Raw genomic sequence first — 21,293 nt, 5'->3', positions numbered from 1 at the left:
CTTGAGTCACGCTCATCATGGCGGAATCAATCCTTCAATCGAGTCGGCCGGTCGACGAGAAGGCTGTGATCCAACATCACGAAAATATTGGCACTTCACAGCATAGTCACCAGGAAACGACTGGACTGGGCTCAGAAGAAGCTATGCATGAGTCTGAGAAGGATATCCCAGTAGGATTCGGTTGCTCAACTTGTGGTTGCGACAATACTGACCATTAAAAAGATGACCTTCCGTCGCTTCATGGGCTTTACTGCCATGGCTTTCTTGTGGACTGGAAGTCAGATCCCAGTCTACCTGTTTGGTATGTCAAAAACAACATGAAAGCTACGATATAATTTTGATACCTTCTCCCTAGGCGGAATCCCTCCCTACATTTATGGAGACATTGGTGGAGCAGACCGATGGGTCTGGTTTGTGAGTGTATACTCATTGAAGTATAGGGCTATCGACTAACGACCTTCTGTTTAGGTTCTCGCAAACTTGCTCGGCCTTGCTGGTGTATGCCCTTTTGTTGGATCTCTATCTGATCTAATCGGACGCCGCCCAGTCGCTATTATTGGAGCATCTCTGATCGTTATTGGAATGATCATCTGCAGCACAGTGCACACAATGAACAACTTCATCGGTTTGTATTTGCCCAGATACCGAAGTACATAGACATTCGCTGACATGGACACAGCGGGCATGGCCATTGCTGGCGCCGGTGCCGGGATCAATGAACTGACAGCACTGGCTGCAACCTCCGAGATGGCGCCGACTCGAAAGAGAGGAGTCTATGTGTCGGTCCTTATCTTAACCATCGTACCATTCTGCCCGTCCGTGCTATGGGCTCAGCTTATCGCGTATCACACCCATTGGCGCTATGTCGGTGCGTTCTGTGCTGCATGGAGCGCCTTTGGTCTGTTGATCACTGTTTTGTTCTACTTCCCTCCGCCACGAGTCAACTCAGTTGGTTTGAGCCGAAAGGAGATAATTGGACGGATCGACTTTGTTGGTGGATTTCTCAGCATCACTGGTCTGATTGTCTTCTTGGCCGGTTTGCAATGGGGTGGATATATGGTATGCTTGCAAATACCCTGCGCGGGGCTAACATATCTTACTGACATATTAATTTAGTACCCATGGACATCTGCCCATGTTCTGGCACCATTGATCATTGGGTTCCTCCTGCTTGTTGCTTTTGCTTTCTGGGAAATCTACGGAGCCAAATATCCCATTTTTCCATCTCGCCTCAAGCAAGAGCCTCGGATTCTGGGTCTTACCCTTGTCATTACTTTCATCTCCGGTGCCAACTTCTTCTCCGTGCTTATGTTCTGGCCCACGGAATCATTCAATGTCTACGGCCATGACCCAGTAGATGTGGGCGTTCGCAGTCTCCCTATTGGTTTTGCAATCATGGCAGGAGCATGTACTGTGCTTGCGCTGCTAAGTGTGCTTCGTGGGCATAACAAGGAGCTCTTGATCATCAGTAGCGTGCTGATGACTGCAGGTGAGTTTTCTTGGTAGGTATGAAAGAGTCCCCCCAAAGCTAATTTGGTCTTTTTTTTCCACAAAACAGGTTGCGGTGCTATGGCAATTGGCCGCACCGATAATATGTATCAGCTCTGGGGAATTCTCATCCTTGCTGGCCTTGGAATTGGAGGTATTGTGGTGCCAGCCTCGATTATTACCACGATCATTTGCCCGGATGTAAGTTGCTTTATAATTTATAATGAAGGAAGTTTGCCTACTGACTGGCTTTTCGCTAGGATTTGATTGCCACTATCTCTGCACTCACCCTCTCTATTCGCGTGGTAGGCGGTGGCATCGGCTACACCATTTACTACAATGTCTTCATCTCGAAGTTTGTCCCCGCGGCAACGCACTACATTGGTGGTGTGATGATGAAAGAACTTAACATCACCGACGTCAAACTGATTGGCGAAGCAATTGAGCTGACAGGTGCCTCACTGTTGGGCGAGCTGCGTACAATCCCTGGTATTGCTGGAAATGAGACTGCATATCAAATGGTCGTAGGGGCTGGTCAGATTGCATTTGCCGAAGGATATAAATGGGTATACTATGTCAGTATTGCATTCGGTGGTGTCTCCATTGTGGCCGCCTGTTTCTTGGGCGACATCCAGAAGTATATGACAGACCATGTTGCCGTGGTAATGTGAGGGCATATCCCAATTGCTATTTATGCGAACTATTTGGTCACTTACAGGAGATGTCTGAATTACGAGAACAATGTATCAAAAATGTGATTGGAAGATATTTCAAGAAAGTAGATATCAATAGGAAAAAGAGCAGTAAATAAGATTATCATGGGGCCGCCGATCATGACGCGCCAAGCCCGGCAACTTTTTTACTCAAACGTCGATGCACACAACTTCAATCAGCCATGGCTTCCCACTCTTCTGCCAAGCGGAAACCTTTCGCTCCCTCAGGTCCGCATGGCCCAGCCGGGACATCTCGCAAACGCGCCAAAACCTTTGATGCGCGCACCTTGGCTGTGCAGTCGGCCGACGCCGCCCTCTCCGCAACGGGCGAGCTTGATGTCGCCGCCTACTCTGCAGCTCGGGCATTTGAGATCCAAGCTCTGGAGGAGGGGATGCAGAGGTCGAAAAATGCGCTCACGACGCGAGCCTTCCAAAAAGTTCCCCGCTCACTGCGGCGGCGGACGGCGAGTCATAATGTGAAGCGAGTTCCGCGGAGGTTGAGGGCTCGAGCCAAGCGAGAGGTATTCATTGACAATGAACTACGAATTGCCAATAACCGTTGACTAACTCGCTATTTCAACCATATTAGATGGCCGAGGATAAAACACCCACTGTTACGGCGCGCAGACGCAAGCCATCCCAGATGATGCGCATTCGACTCGATACCGCTCGGCGGCTGCAGGCTATCAACTCGAAAACAAAGGCCCGACGGGCGGCCGCGAGACTAAAGCGGGATCAAGAGAACCAGACTTCCTTAGAGAAGGAGGGAAGTCATGCCTTCGATATTGCACCACGAGTTCCCAAGATCAAGAAGAACAAGCTGTCAAGGCCTATTGCGGCAGAGCCTAAGTACCGCAAGCGCCAGAAATGCAAGGCATGGCTACCTACTCATTTGTATCATGCAAAGCGAGCTCATATGGCGACGACCAAAGACCCGATTTGGCGCTTTGCTGTTCCCTTGTCCCCAACCGAGAAAAGCTATCGGCCTACGCACCGGGCTCGCGGCGCCCGGGGTGCCGTGGCGTGGGATATGAGCTATATGTCTACTATTCAGTTGGAAGGAACGGAACCAGCTATCCAGGCTGTCCTAACGGCAGTGGGTGTCGACGGGGACAATGCATGGGGCACCAAGGGGAAGAAATGGAGAGCCGGAACCCGGTCTCTTCAGGCCTGGACTTTTGAAAAAGATCATCCAAAACGTCCAACTGCACCAGTGACATTGATATGGTGTGCCAAGCAGGAAGATGTCGAGATGGTTGATGTCGACGAACCTCAGCCCAAGTCATCTAAGAAAGATCACCGGAAACTCTGGATTAGAGTCCATCCTTCGGCGTTCCTGCAGCTGTGGACGGATGTTCTTGGTGTATCCAAATCTCAAAATCCCCCTGTCATGGTCGAGGACCTGCGATTCGAAATTGGTAGTATTGAAATCACAGGGCCAGGGTCTACCGAGGCCTTGCTGTCGGCACTGAAACCGATTCTTGGGACAGATGGCAATGCTCCACCAGCACGGAGCCCAGAAGCCGTCTGGCCATCTCTTCTGGGGGTGTCGAATCCGTGCTCACTACCGCATAATGCCCTGCTCTCTTTTGCTATTTCTGATCCTCGCCTACACTTCCCGCCACGCACACTTCACGTCCCCGACAACGAATCCCACATGAATGACCTTGCTATCTTACTTTCTACATGGCATCCGGACAAAATGCAAGGTCCCTCTAAGCTGTTCGACCGATCCACTCGGTTAGCAGCGGCTCGTCAACTCCCAAGCCAGAAGGCTATCAACCGACGCCGCACTCTTGCCGGTCCTGGTGAATATCCACCACCCCAACCATCAGACCCTCAAATTCCGATCATGATACTCGCAAACAAGCCACAAGCCCGGGCCAAACGCAGCAATGCCCCGGGGTCCTGGACCGTATTATTACCATGGAAATGCGTTGTCCCGGTCTGGTATTCAATCATGTTCTACCCATTATCCAGCGGAGGAAACCCATTGCTTGGCGGTTTGAAGCAGCAGCAGCAGCTTGCTTTCGAAGCAGGCGAGGCCTGGTTCCCTGGGGATTTCCCAGGAACACAAGCTGGGTGGGAATGGGGTCAGCGTGAGACCGAGAAATCTCGACGTGATTGGGAGCGACGCCCTAAGGGGCGGCGCCCCGAGTTCGATAACATTTCGTTGGGTGATGGTCGTCCAAAGGGCGAGATAGGCCATGGGTGGGCCTGTGACTGGGAAAGGCTTCTTCAAGGGCCGAAAAAGGACGATGCTACTACAAAAACTGCCGATGGCAGCTCGGACAAAAAGCCAACCGAGTCCAACGAGGCTGAGAAAAACGACCCCTCGACACCCATCATCCCGCCCCTCAATATTCACAATATTCGTCTCCCTCCGGCCGATACCTACCAAAGCCTGAGTAAGCTGGACAAAACATCCGTCGATGTCTCCACCCTTTCCACAGTCTATCTTTCTCTCACGACGCGAGGCACACCCACACCCCGCGCACGAATCTACCGGCTTCCTACGGACCCAGCTCTACGCCAAAAATGGCTCGACCTTGGCTCGGCAACGAGCAACAAACCTAGTCAACCGAAGCTCTCCAACGGAGGAAACACTGTGCCCGAATCTGAAGAAGCTCGGCGTCTCCTTGCCAAGGCTCTCATCTCTTCTGCTGATGGAGAATGTGACTCTGAGCCATTGGATGTGCCCACCGAGGATGACCTGATTGGTTTTGTCACTACAGGAAACTATAATCTCTCTGAAGGCAAAGGGACAGGTATTGGGTCTATCCAGCTTTCGAAGGTATTGGCTCCCAATGTCAAGGCCTCCGAGAGAAGAATGTGTATTATTCGGACCTCGGGAGAGAAGAGTGGGCGTTTAGGAGTATGGGAATTTGTATGATATCAAGTTCGATGAACCTTGCCCAGCTGTGGAGTTGCCCAATTGTGGTTTAAACACCGTCTTCTGCCCCAGTCACTTGATGCTTAGTATATATTTTTTACTAGCAGAAGAATAGTCTCCCAAGGTTAACCGACAAAGATCCATTGTCATTCATGGATTAACTTTATCCTATTGAGATGAAAACAAATGGAACAAAGAAAAATGCACGTTCTATACATACAGTACAGCAGATCCCAGCCCAAAATCAGGTCCCATAAAACGTAGAGACTTCATATCAAGCCGCTGTATTCCCGACCCCACAAATCTAACCCACAATGCGATCCACGAAAGCAGCCTCCATACGCGCAACCTCACGCTTGAAAGCATCAACCTCCTCCCAGCAGTTCAATGGCCGGCGATCATTCAACTGCAAGCAGCTAGTAACATCCGAGCGGGCCTTGGCAACTCCATCATCGAGCTCCACAAGCTTCCTCCGCCCATCGAGCTTACTCCGCAGCTGCTCGATCTCAGCAGCTACAGAGTCGCGCGAGACATTGCGCTTGACGGGCTGTGCAGCGGCAGCGACCTCCTGCGGTGCGGCGACTGTAGGCACGGGGTCGTGGTGGCGGCCGGCGAAGGGGATCCGCGGTGCGTCCAGGTTCAGTGAGCCGGCTGGGTAGCCCGAGGTGAAGGGGGCGAGGGGCGCGGTCGCTGCTGTGATGGGCAGGGAGGTGGTGTCTTTGGACTCGGAGATGCGCTTCTCGATCTCGGCGAGGGTTTGCCGCTCGCGTTCGTGGAGGCGTTTCAGTTCCTGTGCGACGCGGTTTTGGATCTCCAATTCCAGGGCTTTGGCGCGGGTGGAGTCGGTCTGTTTGATTGGTGGATTGTGAGATTTTTGAATTGAGCTGGGGATTTGCTTATAGCTTTGTTGTGCTCACCTCTGAGTTCGATTGGAGTGCATCGACTAGATTTGAGGAGAATTGAACGGGAGAGTTGCTGTGCATGGTTAGGTTAGCGTCGGCTGTAGGATTCTTTGGATGAGCTCCGCGGTGTCGCAAATGGTGATGGCATCTTTAGAGCTCCTTTAGATCTGCGGGAACCATCTGCCCTTCCCAATTGGCGCCAATTGGAAGGTAGTTCCCGTTCTCTCCGCCGTCAAGCACCAAATGCCGCGGAAGCTGAAATCGAGGTCGGAGAGCAAATACCTGGAGAACACATGTTGTGAGCCAGCTGAAGCCTCAGGCTTAGAGTTTCCAGCACCCATTTTTCGGCAAAAAGGACGAGTCCTGTTAAGATAGAAAGACAGTGATGGTTCGAGATGCCCGCTCACAACCCGTTCAGTTCGGAGGATGTTGGAGGTCACGTGAGACCATGTTAGTCATCCTCGGCCCGGGGCGCCAGTTGTCGGTTGGTCTTACCATGCATATACTGTCAACTATGGACGGATTTACGGAGTACATTAATATGATATCCGAGCGATATTACGGCTTTCTTTAACAGCAATAGACTAAACCACAGATAGTGAACGACTCAGTGCCAACAACTTCAAATGCCAATGCAGGTTACAACATGACGTATTGAACAAGAGAAATATGACGGAGCCAAACAGCAATACTTGGGACATCTGGAGGACTTGAAAAGAGCCTCGGTCTAGGCTTAGTTAATTCTTGAATATTTAACTGGTGAGTTTATTGGTGAGGTTGTCATAGCTAAAGGGTTACCTATATAAGTATGACATGATTTCCACCTCCCAAATGCTATGTGATGGTAAACCAAACGCTATGTACTTGGTCTCTGCAAAGTCTATTGCTGTATAGACATTTGAGCAATTATCATGGCGCTTCCGGTAGGAAAAGGCAAGTTCATATGTATCATACGAGAAAGAAAAAGCATTGTATGAGAGAATGTGCCGTTTAAACAAACAATAAGATTGACTACGTACTACGCTAGTTCTGCATAGTCTCCAAGCAAGCAAGGTAGAGACCATGGTATGTGCTAAATCCATCAATCAAAAAGCTTGATAACCCTAATGTATACCCAACTAAATTGGGGTTCACATGTACAAAAAGGCCAACCCTCCAGGACTACTTTCGAATATCTGCCATAGTACTTAGCTCTACATACAAACCAATTGAACTTCCCTAGAAGTGATTGATATATGGGAACTTGAATGGAATGGACTTATGACGAGCAGGGAATTTCGATGTCAAGAGGCAGGCGAATCTTACGTAGAACTTGTATGACTAGAAAGGAAAGGAAGAAGAATTACCGTGGAACTAATTATGTATTAATAAGAGAAAAGCCACATGTCTCATCATCTCCATGGGGTTCCAGACATCCACACTCGGGATTCCGTGCATTCGGGGCATTTGACCATTCTGTTGGCTCTGGGGCCGAGTATGCCGGGATGGGGCCGATCTATCCCGATCGCCTCTATGTCTCTATGATGTACTACAGCATGTACAGTAGGTACATACATAGTTATGTTGTACATCTGTGTATAAGCGCAACATAAATATCACTTTCAAATCACACAAATCAGCATATGCGGGAAAACACATTGGTCCGATGCGCGAAATACTATAGGGTTATCCCCCGATGTGGCATTTGCATATTCCCGTCCCCTGCCCCGGTCTTAGCCTGTGTCGCTCACCGGTGAAGTCGGGGGAAATATGCAGCTAAAAAGGATTGACCAGTAATATCGCCTCCCCACACTGTCTAAGTCTGCCAAAATTTAAATTGTCTCTGTTCATAACGTCATGGAAAAAAGAAAATCCAAGTTACGAATGCCCAAATGTAGAGGCTGCTTTCGGTCATAGATACCCCTCTGTAGAAGACTCAAAACGTTGAATGTTTGTTGATTTCCCTATAGTTCAAAGAATGAAATTGAAGGCGTACAATATAAAATAAAGTAACATTTCTCTCCGGTGAACCCGGCAATTCCCCAAATACCCTAATAGTACATCGTATATACTTTATTAACAGTGGCAATTTTTACGGGGGAAATGTACTGCCAAGGTACCGGACTGACCTCATGGATACCCCCCTCCGTCATCCCACCTTGATGTTCTGTTTCGTGTCTTATTTCTTCACTCTCCCGCCTTTCTTCTTACCTTTTTCTTCCCCTACTCTTCCCCTACTCTTTCCCACTCTTTTCCACTCTTTTCCACTCTTTTCTCCATTAGCCGGTATCTTAACACTCTACTCAACCGGCCATTCTCATTTCTTGTTACACCATGTCTTCTTCACTCTTGGACCAAGCTACGCGCATTGCGCGTGACTTCGACTACCCCGCTGAGAAAGTGCAGCGCGGGGTTGCCGAGTACATCAAGCAGTCCAACGAGGGCTTGACCAAAGAGGGTACCACCTTGAGCCAAATTCCTACCTTCGTGACTGCGGTGCCAAATGGCACAGAAAAGGTATGAAGGCGAAGTATTTACAACGGGAATTGCGCGCTGATTCTCCTTGTTATAGGGCCTTTACTTGGCTGTCGATCTCGGTGGCACTAACTTCCGTGTGTGCTCGGTCCTCCTGCACGGCGATACTACCTTCTCCCTCACCCAATCCAAGATCCTAATTCCTCGGGAATTGATGGCCTCTGGCACATCTAGGGATCTCTTCCTCTTCTTGGCCCGTCAAATCGAGGCATTCCTTCGCATTCACCACAACGAACACTTCGAGGCCCACCAGCTCCGCCGACAGGAGGGTAACAACGAAGAGGATCTGTTCGATCTGGGCTTTACCTTCAGTTTCCCCGTGCGCCAGTGCGGTATCAACCGCGGAACACTGATCCGCTGGACCAAGGGCTTTAACATCCCCGATGCGGTTGGCCACGATGTTTGCGCGCTGCTTCAGTCCGCCATTGATGATTTGGACCTGCCCGTGCGCGTGGCCGCACTAGTGAACGACACCGTCGGTACTCTCATGGCCCGCTCATACACCTCGCCAGGCGAGACTGGCACTTTCCTCGGTGCTATTTTCGGAACCGGTACCAACGGTGCTTACGTGGAGAAGACCAAGAACATCACCAAGCTCCAGCAGATGAAGGATGCCCACTTTGAAGACTCCACAGGCGAGATGATTATCAACGCTGAGTGGGGTAGCTTCGATAACCACATGAGCGTGCTCCCTACCACGGTGTTCGATGATGAGCTCGATGCCGACAGCAACAACCCCGGTGTGCAGATGTTCGAGAAGCGTGTTTCCGGCATGTTCTTGGGCGAAATTCTGCGCCGTGCGCTCCTGTCTCTTCACCGCAGCACCGACCTAGGACTGTTCAAGGCCAATAAGAACTCCAAGGTCGTCCTTCCTGAAGGATCTATGCTCTTCCGTCAATGGGGTCTTGACACCAGTATGCTGAGTTCAGTCGAAGCTGATAGCAGCAAGGACTTAGTGGATGTGAAGACCGCATTGAAGGATCACCTCGAGATTGAGAACCCCAGCCTTGAAGAGTGCCAGGCTGTGAAAATCATCGTTCACGCCATTGGAAAACGTGCCGCTCGCCTGAGCGCTGTTCCGTTGGCTGCCATTCTCGTGCACACCAATAAGCTTGAGACTGATGATATCATCGACATCGGTGTCGATGGCAGTCTCGTTGAATTCTACCCCAATTTTGAAGGGTATATGCGTGAGGCTTTGCGCGAAGTTCCCGAAGTTGGAGTTGCAGGCGACAAGAAGATCCGCATTGGAATTTCCAAGGATGGCAGCGGTGTTGGCGCAGCTCTGATTGCGCTCGTCGCTAGCAAGATCGATCGCCTCGAAATTCCCCACGAGAAATAAATGACTTGGACTATCCTATGGTTGCCTTCGTTTATGTCTTTTGTTGGTCGGAGCTCTTCATTTTTCATGACCTTTACAGCGGCCATCCTCCTATCTATCCCCAGCGAAGTTGAAAGCTGGCTTGGTCCACCTCCTTGATGTTACTCAAAATCTCAGGCCTGCCACAATCGGTTACCACCCGAAAACAAATACCCAACCCAAATTCCCTCATCTTTCGCTCGTCCAAACCCATAGCAACACTGTCAGCTGAAATCAAGATTCAGATCTTGATGGTCAACTTGCCAACCCGCACGTGTTTCCTACCTGCGGGGGCGGGCATCTGCAATTACCACGCCCCATTCCATCTACTTCCCATAACGATATCACATTATACTGGGGCCTGGATTTCACTATGGAGTCGCAGAGACGTCTTCCTTTGAGGCCTTCCCGGCGTGGAACGGCATGCGATACCAGTACATTGCATTGAACTGGCTTCTACGCCCATTGTCATATTCATTTCTTGTCTATTTCTTATCTCACAATTCCATTGCTTTTTAATGAATCTCTTCAAGTAGATGTACACCAAGGCGGATAAATTGAATAATATTTATATCAGTCTTATTGACATTATATACTTCTGAAGCACATCAAAGTCCTCTAATTACCAGGCTCATACCCAATAGCCCGAGGTGCCTGTACAAAATCGATATGACCAGCCGTGCCCATCAGCAAGGCCGCCTTGCCACTGACACCGGGATCAATCCCAATGAAGTTACCGGGGAACCCAATGTCAAAAGTAGCCGCGGCCTCCAAAAACTCGATCTGCTTATCCGTAAGCCGAATCGACAAAGCTTGGATATTATCATGCAGATGCTCAATCTTGCGGCCTCCAACAAGCGGGAACACATTCGGCGCCTTGCAGAGCACATAAGCCAACGCAATAGTAGTAACCGACTCAATCCCATGCTCAGCAGCAACAGTGGCCAACGCCTCAGTGATACGCCTCTCCTCTTCCGTCTGCTCACCACCCATCATACTGCGCAGACCCTCACCCGTCTTCTTCCGCTCCTCGAGCTGCTTAGCAGTCTGGAAATGGCCACTACCAAGCACATCCCACGGCGCAAGCGCCATCCCGAAATGCCGCGCCATAGGCAGGATATCGCGCTCGAAGTCGCGACGCATCACGTTCCACCGTCCCTGGTAGATGGAGAAAGGCGTTTTGCCGTGTGCGCGCGCATACGTGTTCGCCGCGGAAACGACCCACGCGGGCGAATCCGAGATCCCGAGGTACATGACCTTTCCCTGCTCGACGAGGATGTGGAGGGAGTCCATGATTTCCTCGATGGAGGTGGTGTGGTCCCACCAGTGGAGGTAGAGGACGTCGATGAAGTCGGTTTGGAGTTTGCGGAGAGAGTCGCGGACGCTAAGGATCATGCTGCGCTTGTGGTTCCCGCAGGCGTTGGGGGCGTTGCCCTTCCCGACTGCGTAGGTCCGGTAGTCGGTTGTAAACTTGGTGGCTAGCACGATCTGGTCACGGTTGTTACGTGCGGCCATCCATTCGCCGAGCCAGGCCTCGGATTGCTCGTTCTGGTAGTTGTTTGCTGTGTCGATAAAGTTGCCGCCGGCGGCGACGAAGGCGTCGAGCAGTGCAAAGGATTGCTCTTTGCTCATGCTGCCCATGAATCCACTCCAGGCGTCGCCGATGGACATTGCGCCGAGCTGGAGGGGGGAGACGCGGACTCCTGCTGTTGAGGAGAGGACCCGGTACCGGCCCAGAGGGGTGGCCGGCTCTGGGGCAGCTTTGAAGATTTCGTTCATTGTATAGTTGGTGTAGTGTGTTTGTTTGTTGTTATGTAGATTGATGGTGGTGGACTGAAGTATTCTGGTCAGTTGAGGTGCCTTTTTATACGTGGGCTTCTTACTTCGTTATAGATGAAGCCCGGAGTTAATATCTCGGTGGTAACGGCTAGTTCTGTCAGCGCATTGCATCCATTAACCTTAGTAATCGGAATTAAAACTCCCTCGTAATTATATCTCCGTTCCTAATATCTATGTTGTAGAGTCTTCCTGGGCATCTTCCTGCTCGCCTTCCTACATAGACACCAGATAAGTAGGTAGTTATAGCCGATGATTAAGCTCTATGATGCCAATACTGTATGTTGTACTACACCACATGTGTACATCTTGTAGTCTGCCGTGTATGGGTACACGTAACACTGCTTCTCCCCGTGGACAGGTATGGTGTTTCCTGAAATCTTTGGGGATTCTGAGTTCCTGAATGTTAGTAATAATAACTTGCTCTATTTCCAAATACAAAGACTCAACCCATAATTTTAAGATAGCTATATATTCACTGACGGATGTCATTGAGCACTCATCATAGGAGTGCCAGTATAGATCAGCTGAGACCATGCTAATGCTGTACTCGGGACATGCAATAGACATTTGAAACACTTGCCCCTACGAGTGAAAGAGGTACCCTGTGACCTCTGTTGATCATTTTATGCTCTCATAAAGGCGAGTATGACGATATGAAGAATAATCACCGAACCATGAAGCATAGCACAACCTTGGAAGGTGAGAACAAGGACAAGCTTAACCCCAATCTCCGAGTTGCTTCCATGGTTCCCAAGTCGCACTAATCCCCATCCCGTTAGCGCCATGTCAGCTTCCGCTGTCGATCACTAGAGCCTTTTACGACATTGTAAACTCCGCAAGAATTAGACGGAACACTTTGTTTATTAGATTATAAACCCTGAGCCCCTCTCTCCATTTCCATCTGACTTGTTCGGTCGGACCTCATGTTTATCATTTTCCCCTTGTTTTATCAACAGCGGTGTACTCGTAATCCATTGCAGGAACGATGTTTCTCTCTGTTGGATGCCTGAGCAAGGGGCAATGTACTATTCACATCCCCTGATCGCTGATTGGCGAGCAACCGCAACCAAAATCTTGTACATAAGTTCATGCAACAATTGACTAATAGACCACCCTGATCCTTGCATTCTCCTGACTGCAGCCCCGCCTGGGCAACCCGAACTCGAGATTTCCTCTGCGTTCAAGCGCGCATTTTGACTCAGATCCTGTCGGATGAGAACAAACTTGTTGTCCTTTCTGATGACTCATGATTTTCGGGACTACTGCGACTAATTATAGTTGCATAACCGCCAATTGTTGCTATTGACGAACTAATAGACTAGTTCATTCCATGAGAACTAGACCATGCTGCCTAACTGCAAAAGAAAAAAATCTGCAGGGTATGCAGCTCGGCGGAGGATTCCATGTACCACATGGACTCTTGAAATACGATCGCAGGGTTCTGTGCAGCCTGGATTGGCCCTTTTCCCCTTCCCAAGAAATTCATAGGCAAGGTTTCTGATGAGACCTGTACGAACTGGCTGTGTTTCCAATGTCAATCTTGGCTTATTTTCCCTGTTTCCTTTTAAATCTCTCTATTTTCCTCTTTCTGTTTATTCGTCCCAACTTTCGTTAAATCTCATTACCGGCTTTTTTTGCTTATTTTAATACTGCTGTTTTTTTCTTTCGCTCATCATGGGGTTCCTCGATGGCTTCAAAGCCAAATTTCGCAAAGAGGCAGATGTAACCGGAGAAAACACTGAGCACAACACTGAGCACAAAAATGTGGCACCCAATGATGACACCCTTTCCCAGTCTGGAGGTCAGACTTCAAAGCCCTCCAGTGAAAAAGAGAGCACTCTAGTAGATGAGCCTTTGATGAGAAATTCGACTCCCAATGATGACACCGAGAAAGAACTTGCGAGCCGTGACACTCCAACGCCTGTTCACAACGACTCCAACAGGGAACTGGTCCCCAAGGAACCATTGGACAAGCAGCCAACACAAGAAGAGAAAAAAGAGGACGGTGACGCCGAAACGCCGGAGGATGAGGAAGAATATCCAAGCGCATGGAGATTGACTTTGATCAGCATTGCTCTCTGTCTATGCGTGTTCTGCGTGGCATTGGTATGCACTGCCAGGTTGCTTTACTTGATGATTACATCCAACTAACACCAATGTCCAGGACAACACAATTATTGCAACAGCAATTCCCAAGATCACCGATCAATTCAACTCACTCGAAGACGTCGGCTGGTATGGAAGTTCATATCTCCTGACAACATGTGCCGTGTCCCTGATGTTCGGCAAACTCTACACATTCTACTCGATCAAGTGGATATATCTCAGCGCGCTCTTCATTTTCGAGATTGGTTCGCTCGTCTGCGCTGTCACTCCCACCTCGGTCGGACTTATCTGCGGCCGAGCAATTGCCGGACTCGGAGCAGCTGGTCTTTTCTCGGGCTCTATCCTCATCATCAGCAAGAGTGTACCCCTGGTCAAGCGACCTATGTATACGAGTCTCATTGGAGCGATGTTTGGCATTGCTAATGTAGCCGGTCCTCTGTATGTTGCTCCTGTTTCTTGATTGCCGAATTATGCTAACTTCTGACAGTATGGGAGGCGCATTCACCGACCACCTCACTTGGCGTTGGTGTTTCTATATCAACTTGCCTATCGGAGCAGTGACTTTCCTCTTCGTGCTGTTTTTCTTCCAAACGCCTAAAGCCATCATGAAGAAGAACACCTTGAAGGAACAGATCAAGGAGCTGGACCTGATCGGTTCCCTCTTTTTCCTGCCCTCTATCATCAGCTTGTTGCTCGCGCTGCAATGGGGTGGCACCAAGTATGCATGGGGCAGCGGACGCATTATCGGCCTATTTGTGGTCTTTGGCGTCCTCGGTCTCATCTTCATCGGCGTCGAGATCTGGGCCGGGGACCGCGCTACCGTCCCGCCGCGCCTGATCAAGAACCGTAACGTTTGGGGCTCGGCATGGTATGCCCTTGCTCTTGGTGCTGCCTTCTTCGTATTGACATTTTATGTGAGCCCTCTTTCCGTTTCTTTATTCCCACTTCCTACTCGTCCCAATCAAAGCCCTAACACTCTTAGCTCCCTATCTGGTTCCAATCGATTAAGGGTGCAACCGCCTTGAAATCCGGAATCATGAACCTGCCCATGATCATCGCAGTTGTGGTTATCTCTATTCTGGCTGGTGGCCTCGTCACCGCCTGCGGATACTATACTCCCTTCATGATCGCCTCGGCCGTCATCATGACCATCGGCGCAGGACTCCTGACGACCCTAGAGACAGACTCAAACCACTCTAAGTGGATTGGATACCAGGCAATCTTTGGTATCGGTCTGGGTCTGGGCATGCAGCAGCCCATGATCGTCGCTCAAACTGCCCTGAAGGTCGAAGACATACCCAGTGGCACAGCTATCGTCATGTTCGCCCAGACTCTTGGTGGCGCTATTTTTGTCTCCGTCGGGCAGAATGTGTTCCAGAACCAGCTCCACCGGAACTTGGCTCAGTATGCGCCTGACCAGGACGCTGCGAAGATCGTCTCTGTTGGCGCTACTATGCTCCGAACTGTTGCCAGTGGTGATGCCCTGCACCGTGTCCTAATTGCCTATAATGCCGCTATTGTGCAGACATTCTACGTTGCTGTCGCCATGGGCGCATTGTCGCTCGTTGGGCCCATCTTCGTTGAGTGGTTGTCTGTCAAGGGCAAGAAGGTCGAGGTGGCCCCTGTTTGAGGCTCAAGTTCGGACGGGGCAAGTCTTTTCGTGCACATTCTTAATTTCCGTTCCCTTCTATTATTTTGGCTCTGTTACTTGTGGGATGGTCTACGGAATATTGTACTGGGCCATGTGCCCTTACCTTTCTACTGTTTATGATAATTCATGCGTATATTAATGTCGGATAAAAAGCCCAATCAATATCTTTGCTTTATGTGATGGAATCTATGTTTCGCATGAATCCTTTGTTATTTCTCGATTAAAATAGACGCATGTCCCCATCTCAATGGAGATGTCTAGACTGGAGAGCAGATGCATATAAAACTTGATTCCAACTTGGAAGGAACCATGGAAGGTCTACCGGGTTGTATAGATATAAGGTCAGCAGCAGGAAGGTTTATGGTAGATCTAGTATATATTTTGATACCGGCAACAGTAAAATGAACGTTTTCTTCAGTCTTTTGACATTGAACCGGGTTTTAGATAACTATTTTATTTGGCCTTCAGGGGGAAACCCGTTTGACATATTAGTGTACCAATTGCTTTGATAATACAACGCTGAAGTATCACAAAAGAAGCAGAATGACAGACAATACCTAAACCCCAGCATATAGACTCAAATACACACCCCAGATCACCCCACATGCACTTCCAAAGACCACTCGTCGATCTACAGGAATGACTGTGTACATCAAGACTGAAACAATAGGCCGATACTTTAGACGGGCACTCATAAGAGGCCGGAAATCCTACAAAAGTCAGCATCTGCGTACTCAACGCTATTGCTCAACAGCAGAGCAACTTACCAAAATAACCAACTCCCATGACTTCGTCAGAGTCTCTCCCTTCAGCAGATTGATGATAACCACAAACAGCACGAGGTTTACAATTGAGGCAGCCGTCTGATCAAAGAAGAATTTCATGACGAAGCTACGCAGCCCGGATGTCTGCGCTCGCGGGGCCCATCGGACATGCTTTTCTTTCTCCTTGTGGCTGGGGAGCGAATCATCCTCGCGAGATCTCGAAAAGAGGGAAAGCCATGCGCGGGGAGAGAACATAGATTTCAAGGATCGAACACTGAATGCATTTGAGACTTCGGCACGCGTAGGAAACCCTGGATAACGCGCTTCCAGGGCGCGTTGCCAGTAGAAATTGGGGGCCACGATTAAGATGCCATAGCCCAGAAATTGGAGGAGAGCCAATGTGTTTAGAGTGAATGGAGCCTAAGATTCTGTTAATGTCATGTTTGAGCATAGAACGTAGAAGTTCTTACTTTGTTGTTGCGCTGGTCAATCAGCTGCGCGAGGACGTTGGAGATGGCATTCAAAATCGTCGCCTGCACGAATGTCACAATCAGGGCCGAGGTCATAATGAAGAAGCCCTTTCGAGCAGATCCATGTAAATATCAATGTTCAAATGTACACAAATAAAAAGCTCGAAGGCTTGCCAAGCGCGCAACCGTGTCCTGAGAAGTTGAGAGGTAGGGGGCGATAAGGCTGAGAGATTAAGCGACAATTTTTATGTTTCAACTTTTTACATCTTCTGCACCGCTTTTAGAATGATAAATTGCCCAAAATAACGTAATTTACTAAATTATCTCCGTCGGAATACAACATTCGGTCCGTTCTTCGCGGAGGTGAAATGATCCGTCAGCGCCAGGTGGCCCCCCGCGTCTTCGCCTTGACGATCCGCCAATGACATGTCAAAGAGGAACACCAGCCGCGCCAGTGTCAGCCGCATCTCCATAAAAGCCATGCTCTTGCCAATGCATCCACGGGGCCCAATGCTAAACGGACAAAATGCATGCCGCGCAGTCTCAATGCTCTCCTTAGTGGTCTGCCAGGACATTCCAGAGGCCGTGCAGGTGGCGTTCTCAATCCAGCGCTCTGGCATAAAGGTCCCTGGTTCCCGGTAGTATCGCTCTTGACGGTGGATGGAGTATGTTGGTGTGCCGCAGTCTGTGCCGGCCGGTAAGAAGACGCCGTCGACTACGGCGCCACCTTGCATCACTTCGCGGGGAATCGCACCGGGCACGGCTGGGCACAGACGCAACGCCTCGTCGATGCATGCTTTGAGATACACCAGTTCGCCGAGCGGGCTGCTGGTAATGATCTCTTCGACTTCGTTGAAGGCGCCGCGCACCTCGGCGCACAGCTTGGCCAGTGCATCTGGTCTCCGAACTAGGTAGAAGAGTGTGGCTGCCAGTGTAGTCGAGGTTGTGTCGCTGCCCGCAATCATGAGGACGTTTGACTCGCCCCAAAGCTCGGGCGTGCTGAGTCCATTGCCGGTCTCAGGGTCCTTCGCGTTCAACAGGTAATAAAAGAAGTCCTTCTTGGCGTCCCGACCAATCTGGGTACGTTCCTTAGCGCGCTCGTTGGCTTCAACACGCGAATTCATAATGAAGTTCCATCGGTCGCGCGTCAGCTTGCGGATGAATATCTGGTCCAGACCCCATGTGTCCAGGGGCATCCAAAGTCCACACTATAACTGAATCAGATAAAAGCGTTCCTTAATAATAGAAAGAAAAAAAATAGAAATGCTCACCACATAGTGCCTGTTCGCAGCACGATCCACCAACCCAACTTTATATCTCAGAGTCTCAGAAACAAGCATGTCGAAGCTCTTCCCGAAGCAGAGCTCGCCCATAACATCGTACGAGAGATAACTAAACCAGTCACCCATGTTCTTGACGTTGCCCTTCTGATCATGCGATTCGAAATCTCCATCATACCCAGCTAGTACGGCACACAGCTGACGCACATGGAGGAGCATCACATCCTCCATGCCCTTGAGAGCATTCTCTGAGAAAGCCTGGCTAAGCACTCTCCTTTTGCGACCATGCATGGTTTTATCAATAGCGTTGTGCGTGTTATACACGCCCTTGATAGCGGGGAAAGCATTGTAGAAACTAGCCTTCTGAAGGCGTTTCCCGTGTCCATAGATATCGTGCAATCCACGGTCAGAGTTGACAGAGACGAAATTAGGCGCGACACGCACGTGTGTCCCGTACTGACTGTGCAGCTTGTGTAGCCAGAGATGGCGGTCACCCTTCAGGCCATGGTAGAGCTGGACCCAGGGTGTGATAGATGCGAGGAAGGGGCCGTTGATACGGCGGAGGGGGTGGATGAAGCGATTGTAGAGGGTGTAGGTGAGGGTCTGAAGTGAGTTAGATTATCCTACTTCTAGGACACGATATTTCTCGGAAATGGGTGACAAAGGGCATCAAAAAATATCAAAAGGACAGGATATGCGTACCGCTACGGCTAATAGCCCTACCAAGCCTCCCAGAACCCTCTGTAGAGAAAAGCACCCCAGCACAGATTCAACGAGCATTTTGTGAGATGATCATGAAGAAACCTTGGATTGGCTCAGCACATTACCTAGGTACTTATCATTATGTCTCGAACTTCCTTTATACTCCAGATACCGCCGATACCCGCCCCCAACCGAATTTGGTGGTCAATGACGACGGCTCCGTACAACGAAATAGGTCAGCCGTCGCTGGTGGGACTGGAGCTCCAATTAAGAGTTGCTAATTTCTACAGATAGGGTCTTGTTTGATTCGGTTATAGGCGGTTGTTTTGTGATGATCCATACATGCCTTGCTGCGCCGATGATTGGTTATGCTTAAATATCCACGCACAATCGACATTATGGTATCCGCGGGGAAGCCCGCTTCATGTCCAGTACTTTTGTGGGGATCCGGGATTCCCGTGGCTTTTTGGGCTCTAATGACAAAGAAATGAACATTTCAATCTGAGGCCTGGTAATAATCATGGAGGTTCATTCTCGTTACATACGTAGGAATGCAACATATATGAATTTATCCTTTCTATTTTTGGCAGACTGCCGTCATTCATAATTCGGTCATACATAGCATCCCTTGCTAGCATATATTCCCCTCTATCGACTCCATTGGCTCGGTTTCTCCTGGGATGTGTGATAATAATACCACCGTTATTAGCCGAATTACCGTGGGTAATTAGATATCCGTTCCGAGGAGCCGTCCTTTTCTGGACCGAGGAATGCGCCAAACACAGTCAGGGATACAGAGTAAACACCTTCTTTCGCACGAGGCTGTCCTGCAACATCGATATCGGCATTGAAGCTGGTGATAACCCCAATAACGTGCCTCCCGAGGTGGCCGATTCGGAATCATGAAGATGGCCCGAAATGGTACTTTTTGAGGCTCAAGCTTTGGTGCTCGAGGTCAAATCCATGTAAGATGATGTTTAAGTAGTGTGCCCATGTATTCCTCCATCCAAAATCCACTGCTCATTGTCGTCGTTGTCATCTTGCACACGGCGCCAAGTCTGTTTTCGTTGAGTTTGCTCCGCTGCTTCAGCCTGCTTTATCTCTGGGGCTCGCCAAACAGGTCGCATAAGACCACCAGCTGCGAGAAGGGGGTTGCGGCTGAAAGCATGTTGTCCTCGCGGGCTGTCCTCCGCACCTCCTTCATCAACAAGGTCAGGCTCACTGGCCTCTGGGGCTGACTCTGCCGGTGCGGAATGATACACTCGGCGGACCTTGCCACCTTTGATATCAAGACTCATCACAGTCTTCTTCCTCTCCCACTCAGGACGAGCCTTCTCGTCCATCTCGCGCTGAATGCGCTGCTGCTTCTTGAGCGCTAGTGCTCGTTGTGTGGGTGTCATCCACAAGGTTGAGGCGACATTCGGAGTCTCGAAATCTGCTGTTTCGTCGACAACCTTGGTCCGGCGGGCATTTTGTGCTTGGAACTGGAGCAGCTTGTCCCGGTGTGCTTTCGCGGCATCCAGGTTGCTGGGAGGTTCGGACCCGGAAGTAGGCCTAGGACCCCCTTCATGATGAACACCTTCATTGTGTACGCGCATCTTCTCTTGTCCACGCTCCGCCCGTAGTTCCCGAATCATACCTTGCACTTCTTCGGCGGAGAGGAGCGGTGTGTCGCAGAATGAGCACGGCTGTAGACCTTCGAGTGAGCAGATAATTTTGCCGCAGTTGAGGCAATTGGGTGCCGGATCAAATACTGGGTGTATTGACCCATAGCAGGTGCAGCTGCGTCTCTCCCCCAGACTCGGATTGGTCGATACCTCCAGCGCGGCGATAGCTGCGGTGAGGTCGGAGATGTCGTTGGTTGTGAGAGCTGGGTTTGCCTTGGAAGACGATCCCGCCCCTCCACCTTGACGTGTTGACTTGCTCACTTTTGATCGCACATTTGGTAACATGTCCGAGATCGTAGGGCCACTCGCAGATGGCGGTGGCTTCGGGGATGATGTGGGTACAGGGGAGGGAATGCGCGACGAGGCCGAGGACCCATGCGGTGATGGTGCAAGAGTGGGAGCAGCTGGTTTTCGAGAAGACATATAGTCTTCTTCATCGGCTTTCTTGTAGCCACCTCCTACATCGCCGTAGTTGTCGGGTCGACGTGGTGGGCCTACGGTGTGCAGCGGAGCCTTCTTTTTGCCCTTCTTGGCTCCTCCACTTGATCTCGATGCATCTCTGCTTTGTGTGGAAGGGTTCTGAGGTGGTCGCTGGGGTTCTCGGCGTGCATTAAACGAGGAGATGAATTCTAGGGCGGCCGGGGAGTCGCCGAGGAGGTTTTTGAGGTAGTCGGCGCATGCCTCCCTCGAGAGACTAATGGCATAGTCGATAACCTGAGAAAGTGAATCTGGATCCAGCGGGAGAATCTGGGAGAGACGAGGAGCTGCCCATGCGCTAATATCAGCCATATTGCAAAATATTTAGGTGTGGTTGGTGAATGACAGGTGAAATGCCCGCGGATCCCCGCACACCCGGCCCCGGGGGTGGCTAAACCACCTACATAACCTTGGAAGGCACAAAGCCTCCAAAGCACCAATCAACTCCAACCTGTATTCTTGGACCA

The 21,293-nt window shown here is 50.1% G+C and overlaps 9 protein-coding genes across 9 annotated transcripts; 4 read left to right on the top strand and 5 right to left on the bottom strand.

Annotated features, from left to right (window-relative positions):
- Positions 1 to 17: 17 nt before the first annotated feature.
- N7471_011725 (putative MFS drug efflux pump) lies at positions 18 to 2,159 on the top strand (the record flags this gene model as incomplete). The annotated part of the gene is made up of 8 exons (XM_057284444.1): positions 18 to 170; positions 223 to 301; positions 356 to 414; positions 469 to 625; positions 680 to 1,059; positions 1,117 to 1,489; positions 1,559 to 1,689; positions 1,749 to 2,159. 8 exons carry the CDS (start codon positions 18 to 20, stop codon positions 2,157 to 2,159), a joined length of 1,743 nt encoding a protein of 580 aa, XP_057130710.1.
- A 224-nt stretch (positions 2,160 to 2,383) lies between these two features.
- N7471_011724 (ribonuclease P/MRP protein subunit POP1) lies at positions 2,384 to 5,094 on the top strand (the record flags this gene model as incomplete). The annotated part of the gene is made up of 2 exons (XM_057284443.1): positions 2,384 to 2,722; positions 2,791 to 5,094. The coding sequence occupies 2 exons, from the start codon at positions 2,384 to 2,386 to the stop codon at positions 5,092 to 5,094; spliced, it is 2,643 nt and encodes an 880-aa protein (XP_057130709.1).
- A 304-nt stretch (positions 5,095 to 5,398) lies between these two features.
- N7471_011723 (Mic19 family protein) lies at positions 5,399 to 6,337 on the bottom strand (the record flags this gene model as incomplete). The annotated part of the gene is made up of 3 exons (XM_057284442.1): positions 5,399 to 5,941; positions 6,012 to 6,069; positions 6,279 to 6,337. The coding sequence occupies 3 exons, from the start codon at positions 6,335 to 6,337 to the stop codon at positions 5,399 to 5,401; spliced, it is 660 nt and encodes a 219-aa protein (XP_057130708.1).
- A 1,972-nt stretch (positions 6,338 to 8,309) lies between these two features.
- Positions 8,310 to 9,852, top strand: glkA (glucokinase glkA; the record flags this gene model as incomplete). The annotated part of the gene is made up of 2 exons (XM_057284441.1): positions 8,310 to 8,492; positions 8,548 to 9,852. 2 exons carry the CDS (start codon positions 8,310 to 8,312, stop codon positions 9,850 to 9,852), a joined length of 1,488 nt encoding a protein of 495 aa, XP_057130707.1.
- A 636-nt stretch (positions 9,853 to 10,488) lies between these two features.
- Positions 10,489 to 11,649, bottom strand: N7471_011721 (Aryl-alcohol dehydrogenase (AAD); the record flags this gene model as incomplete). The annotated part of the gene is made up of 1 exon (XM_057284440.1): positions 10,489 to 11,649. One exon carries the CDS (start codon positions 11,647 to 11,649, stop codon positions 10,489 to 10,491), a length of 1,161 nt encoding a protein of 386 aa, XP_057130706.1.
- Positions 11,650 to 13,383: 1,734 nt separating this feature from the next.
- On the top strand, positions 13,384 to 15,445 carry N7471_011720 (MDR family MFS transporter; the record flags this gene model as incomplete). The annotated part of the gene is made up of 4 exons (XM_057284439.1): positions 13,384 to 13,815; positions 13,874 to 14,253; positions 14,303 to 14,729; positions 14,798 to 15,445. 4 exons carry the CDS (start codon positions 13,384 to 13,386, stop codon positions 15,443 to 15,445), a joined length of 1,887 nt encoding a protein of 628 aa, XP_057130705.1.
- A 578-nt stretch (positions 15,446 to 16,023) lies between these two features.
- On the bottom strand, positions 16,024 to 16,796 carry N7471_011719 (Mpv17/PMP22 family protein; the record flags this gene model as incomplete). Its single annotated transcript, XM_057284438.1, has 3 exons — positions 16,024 to 16,176; positions 16,234 to 16,650; positions 16,701 to 16,796. The coding sequence occupies 3 exons, from the start codon at positions 16,794 to 16,796 to the stop codon at positions 16,024 to 16,026; spliced, it is 666 nt and encodes a 221-aa protein (XP_057130704.1).
- Positions 16,797 to 17,020: 224 nt separating this feature from the next.
- On the bottom strand, positions 17,021 to 18,760 carry N7471_011718 (cytochrome P450; the record flags this gene model as incomplete). Its single annotated transcript, XM_057284437.1, has 3 exons — positions 17,021 to 17,908; positions 17,972 to 18,583; positions 18,683 to 18,760. The coding sequence occupies 3 exons, from the start codon at positions 18,758 to 18,760 to the stop codon at positions 17,021 to 17,023; spliced, it is 1,578 nt and encodes a 525-aa protein (XP_057130703.1).
- An 899-nt stretch (positions 18,761 to 19,659) lies between these two features.
- Positions 19,660 to 21,138, bottom strand: N7471_011717 (C2HC5-type zinc finger protein; the record flags this gene model as incomplete). Its single annotated transcript, XM_057284436.1, has 1 exon — positions 19,660 to 21,138. One exon carries the CDS (start codon positions 21,136 to 21,138, stop codon positions 19,660 to 19,662), a length of 1,479 nt encoding a protein of 492 aa, XP_057130702.1.
- Positions 21,139 to 21,293: the final 155 nt, after the last annotated feature.

This window comes from Penicillium samsonianum (assembly GCF_028829775.1).
Source record: "Penicillium samsonianum strain IBT 33392 chromosome Unknown utg000007l_segment0_segment0, whole genome shotgun sequence".
NCBI classification, from domain to species: domain Eukaryota; kingdom Fungi; phylum Ascomycota; class Eurotiomycetes; order Eurotiales; family Aspergillaceae; genus Penicillium; species Penicillium samsonianum.
This window is presented reverse-complemented; position numbering and strand designations above follow the sequence as displayed.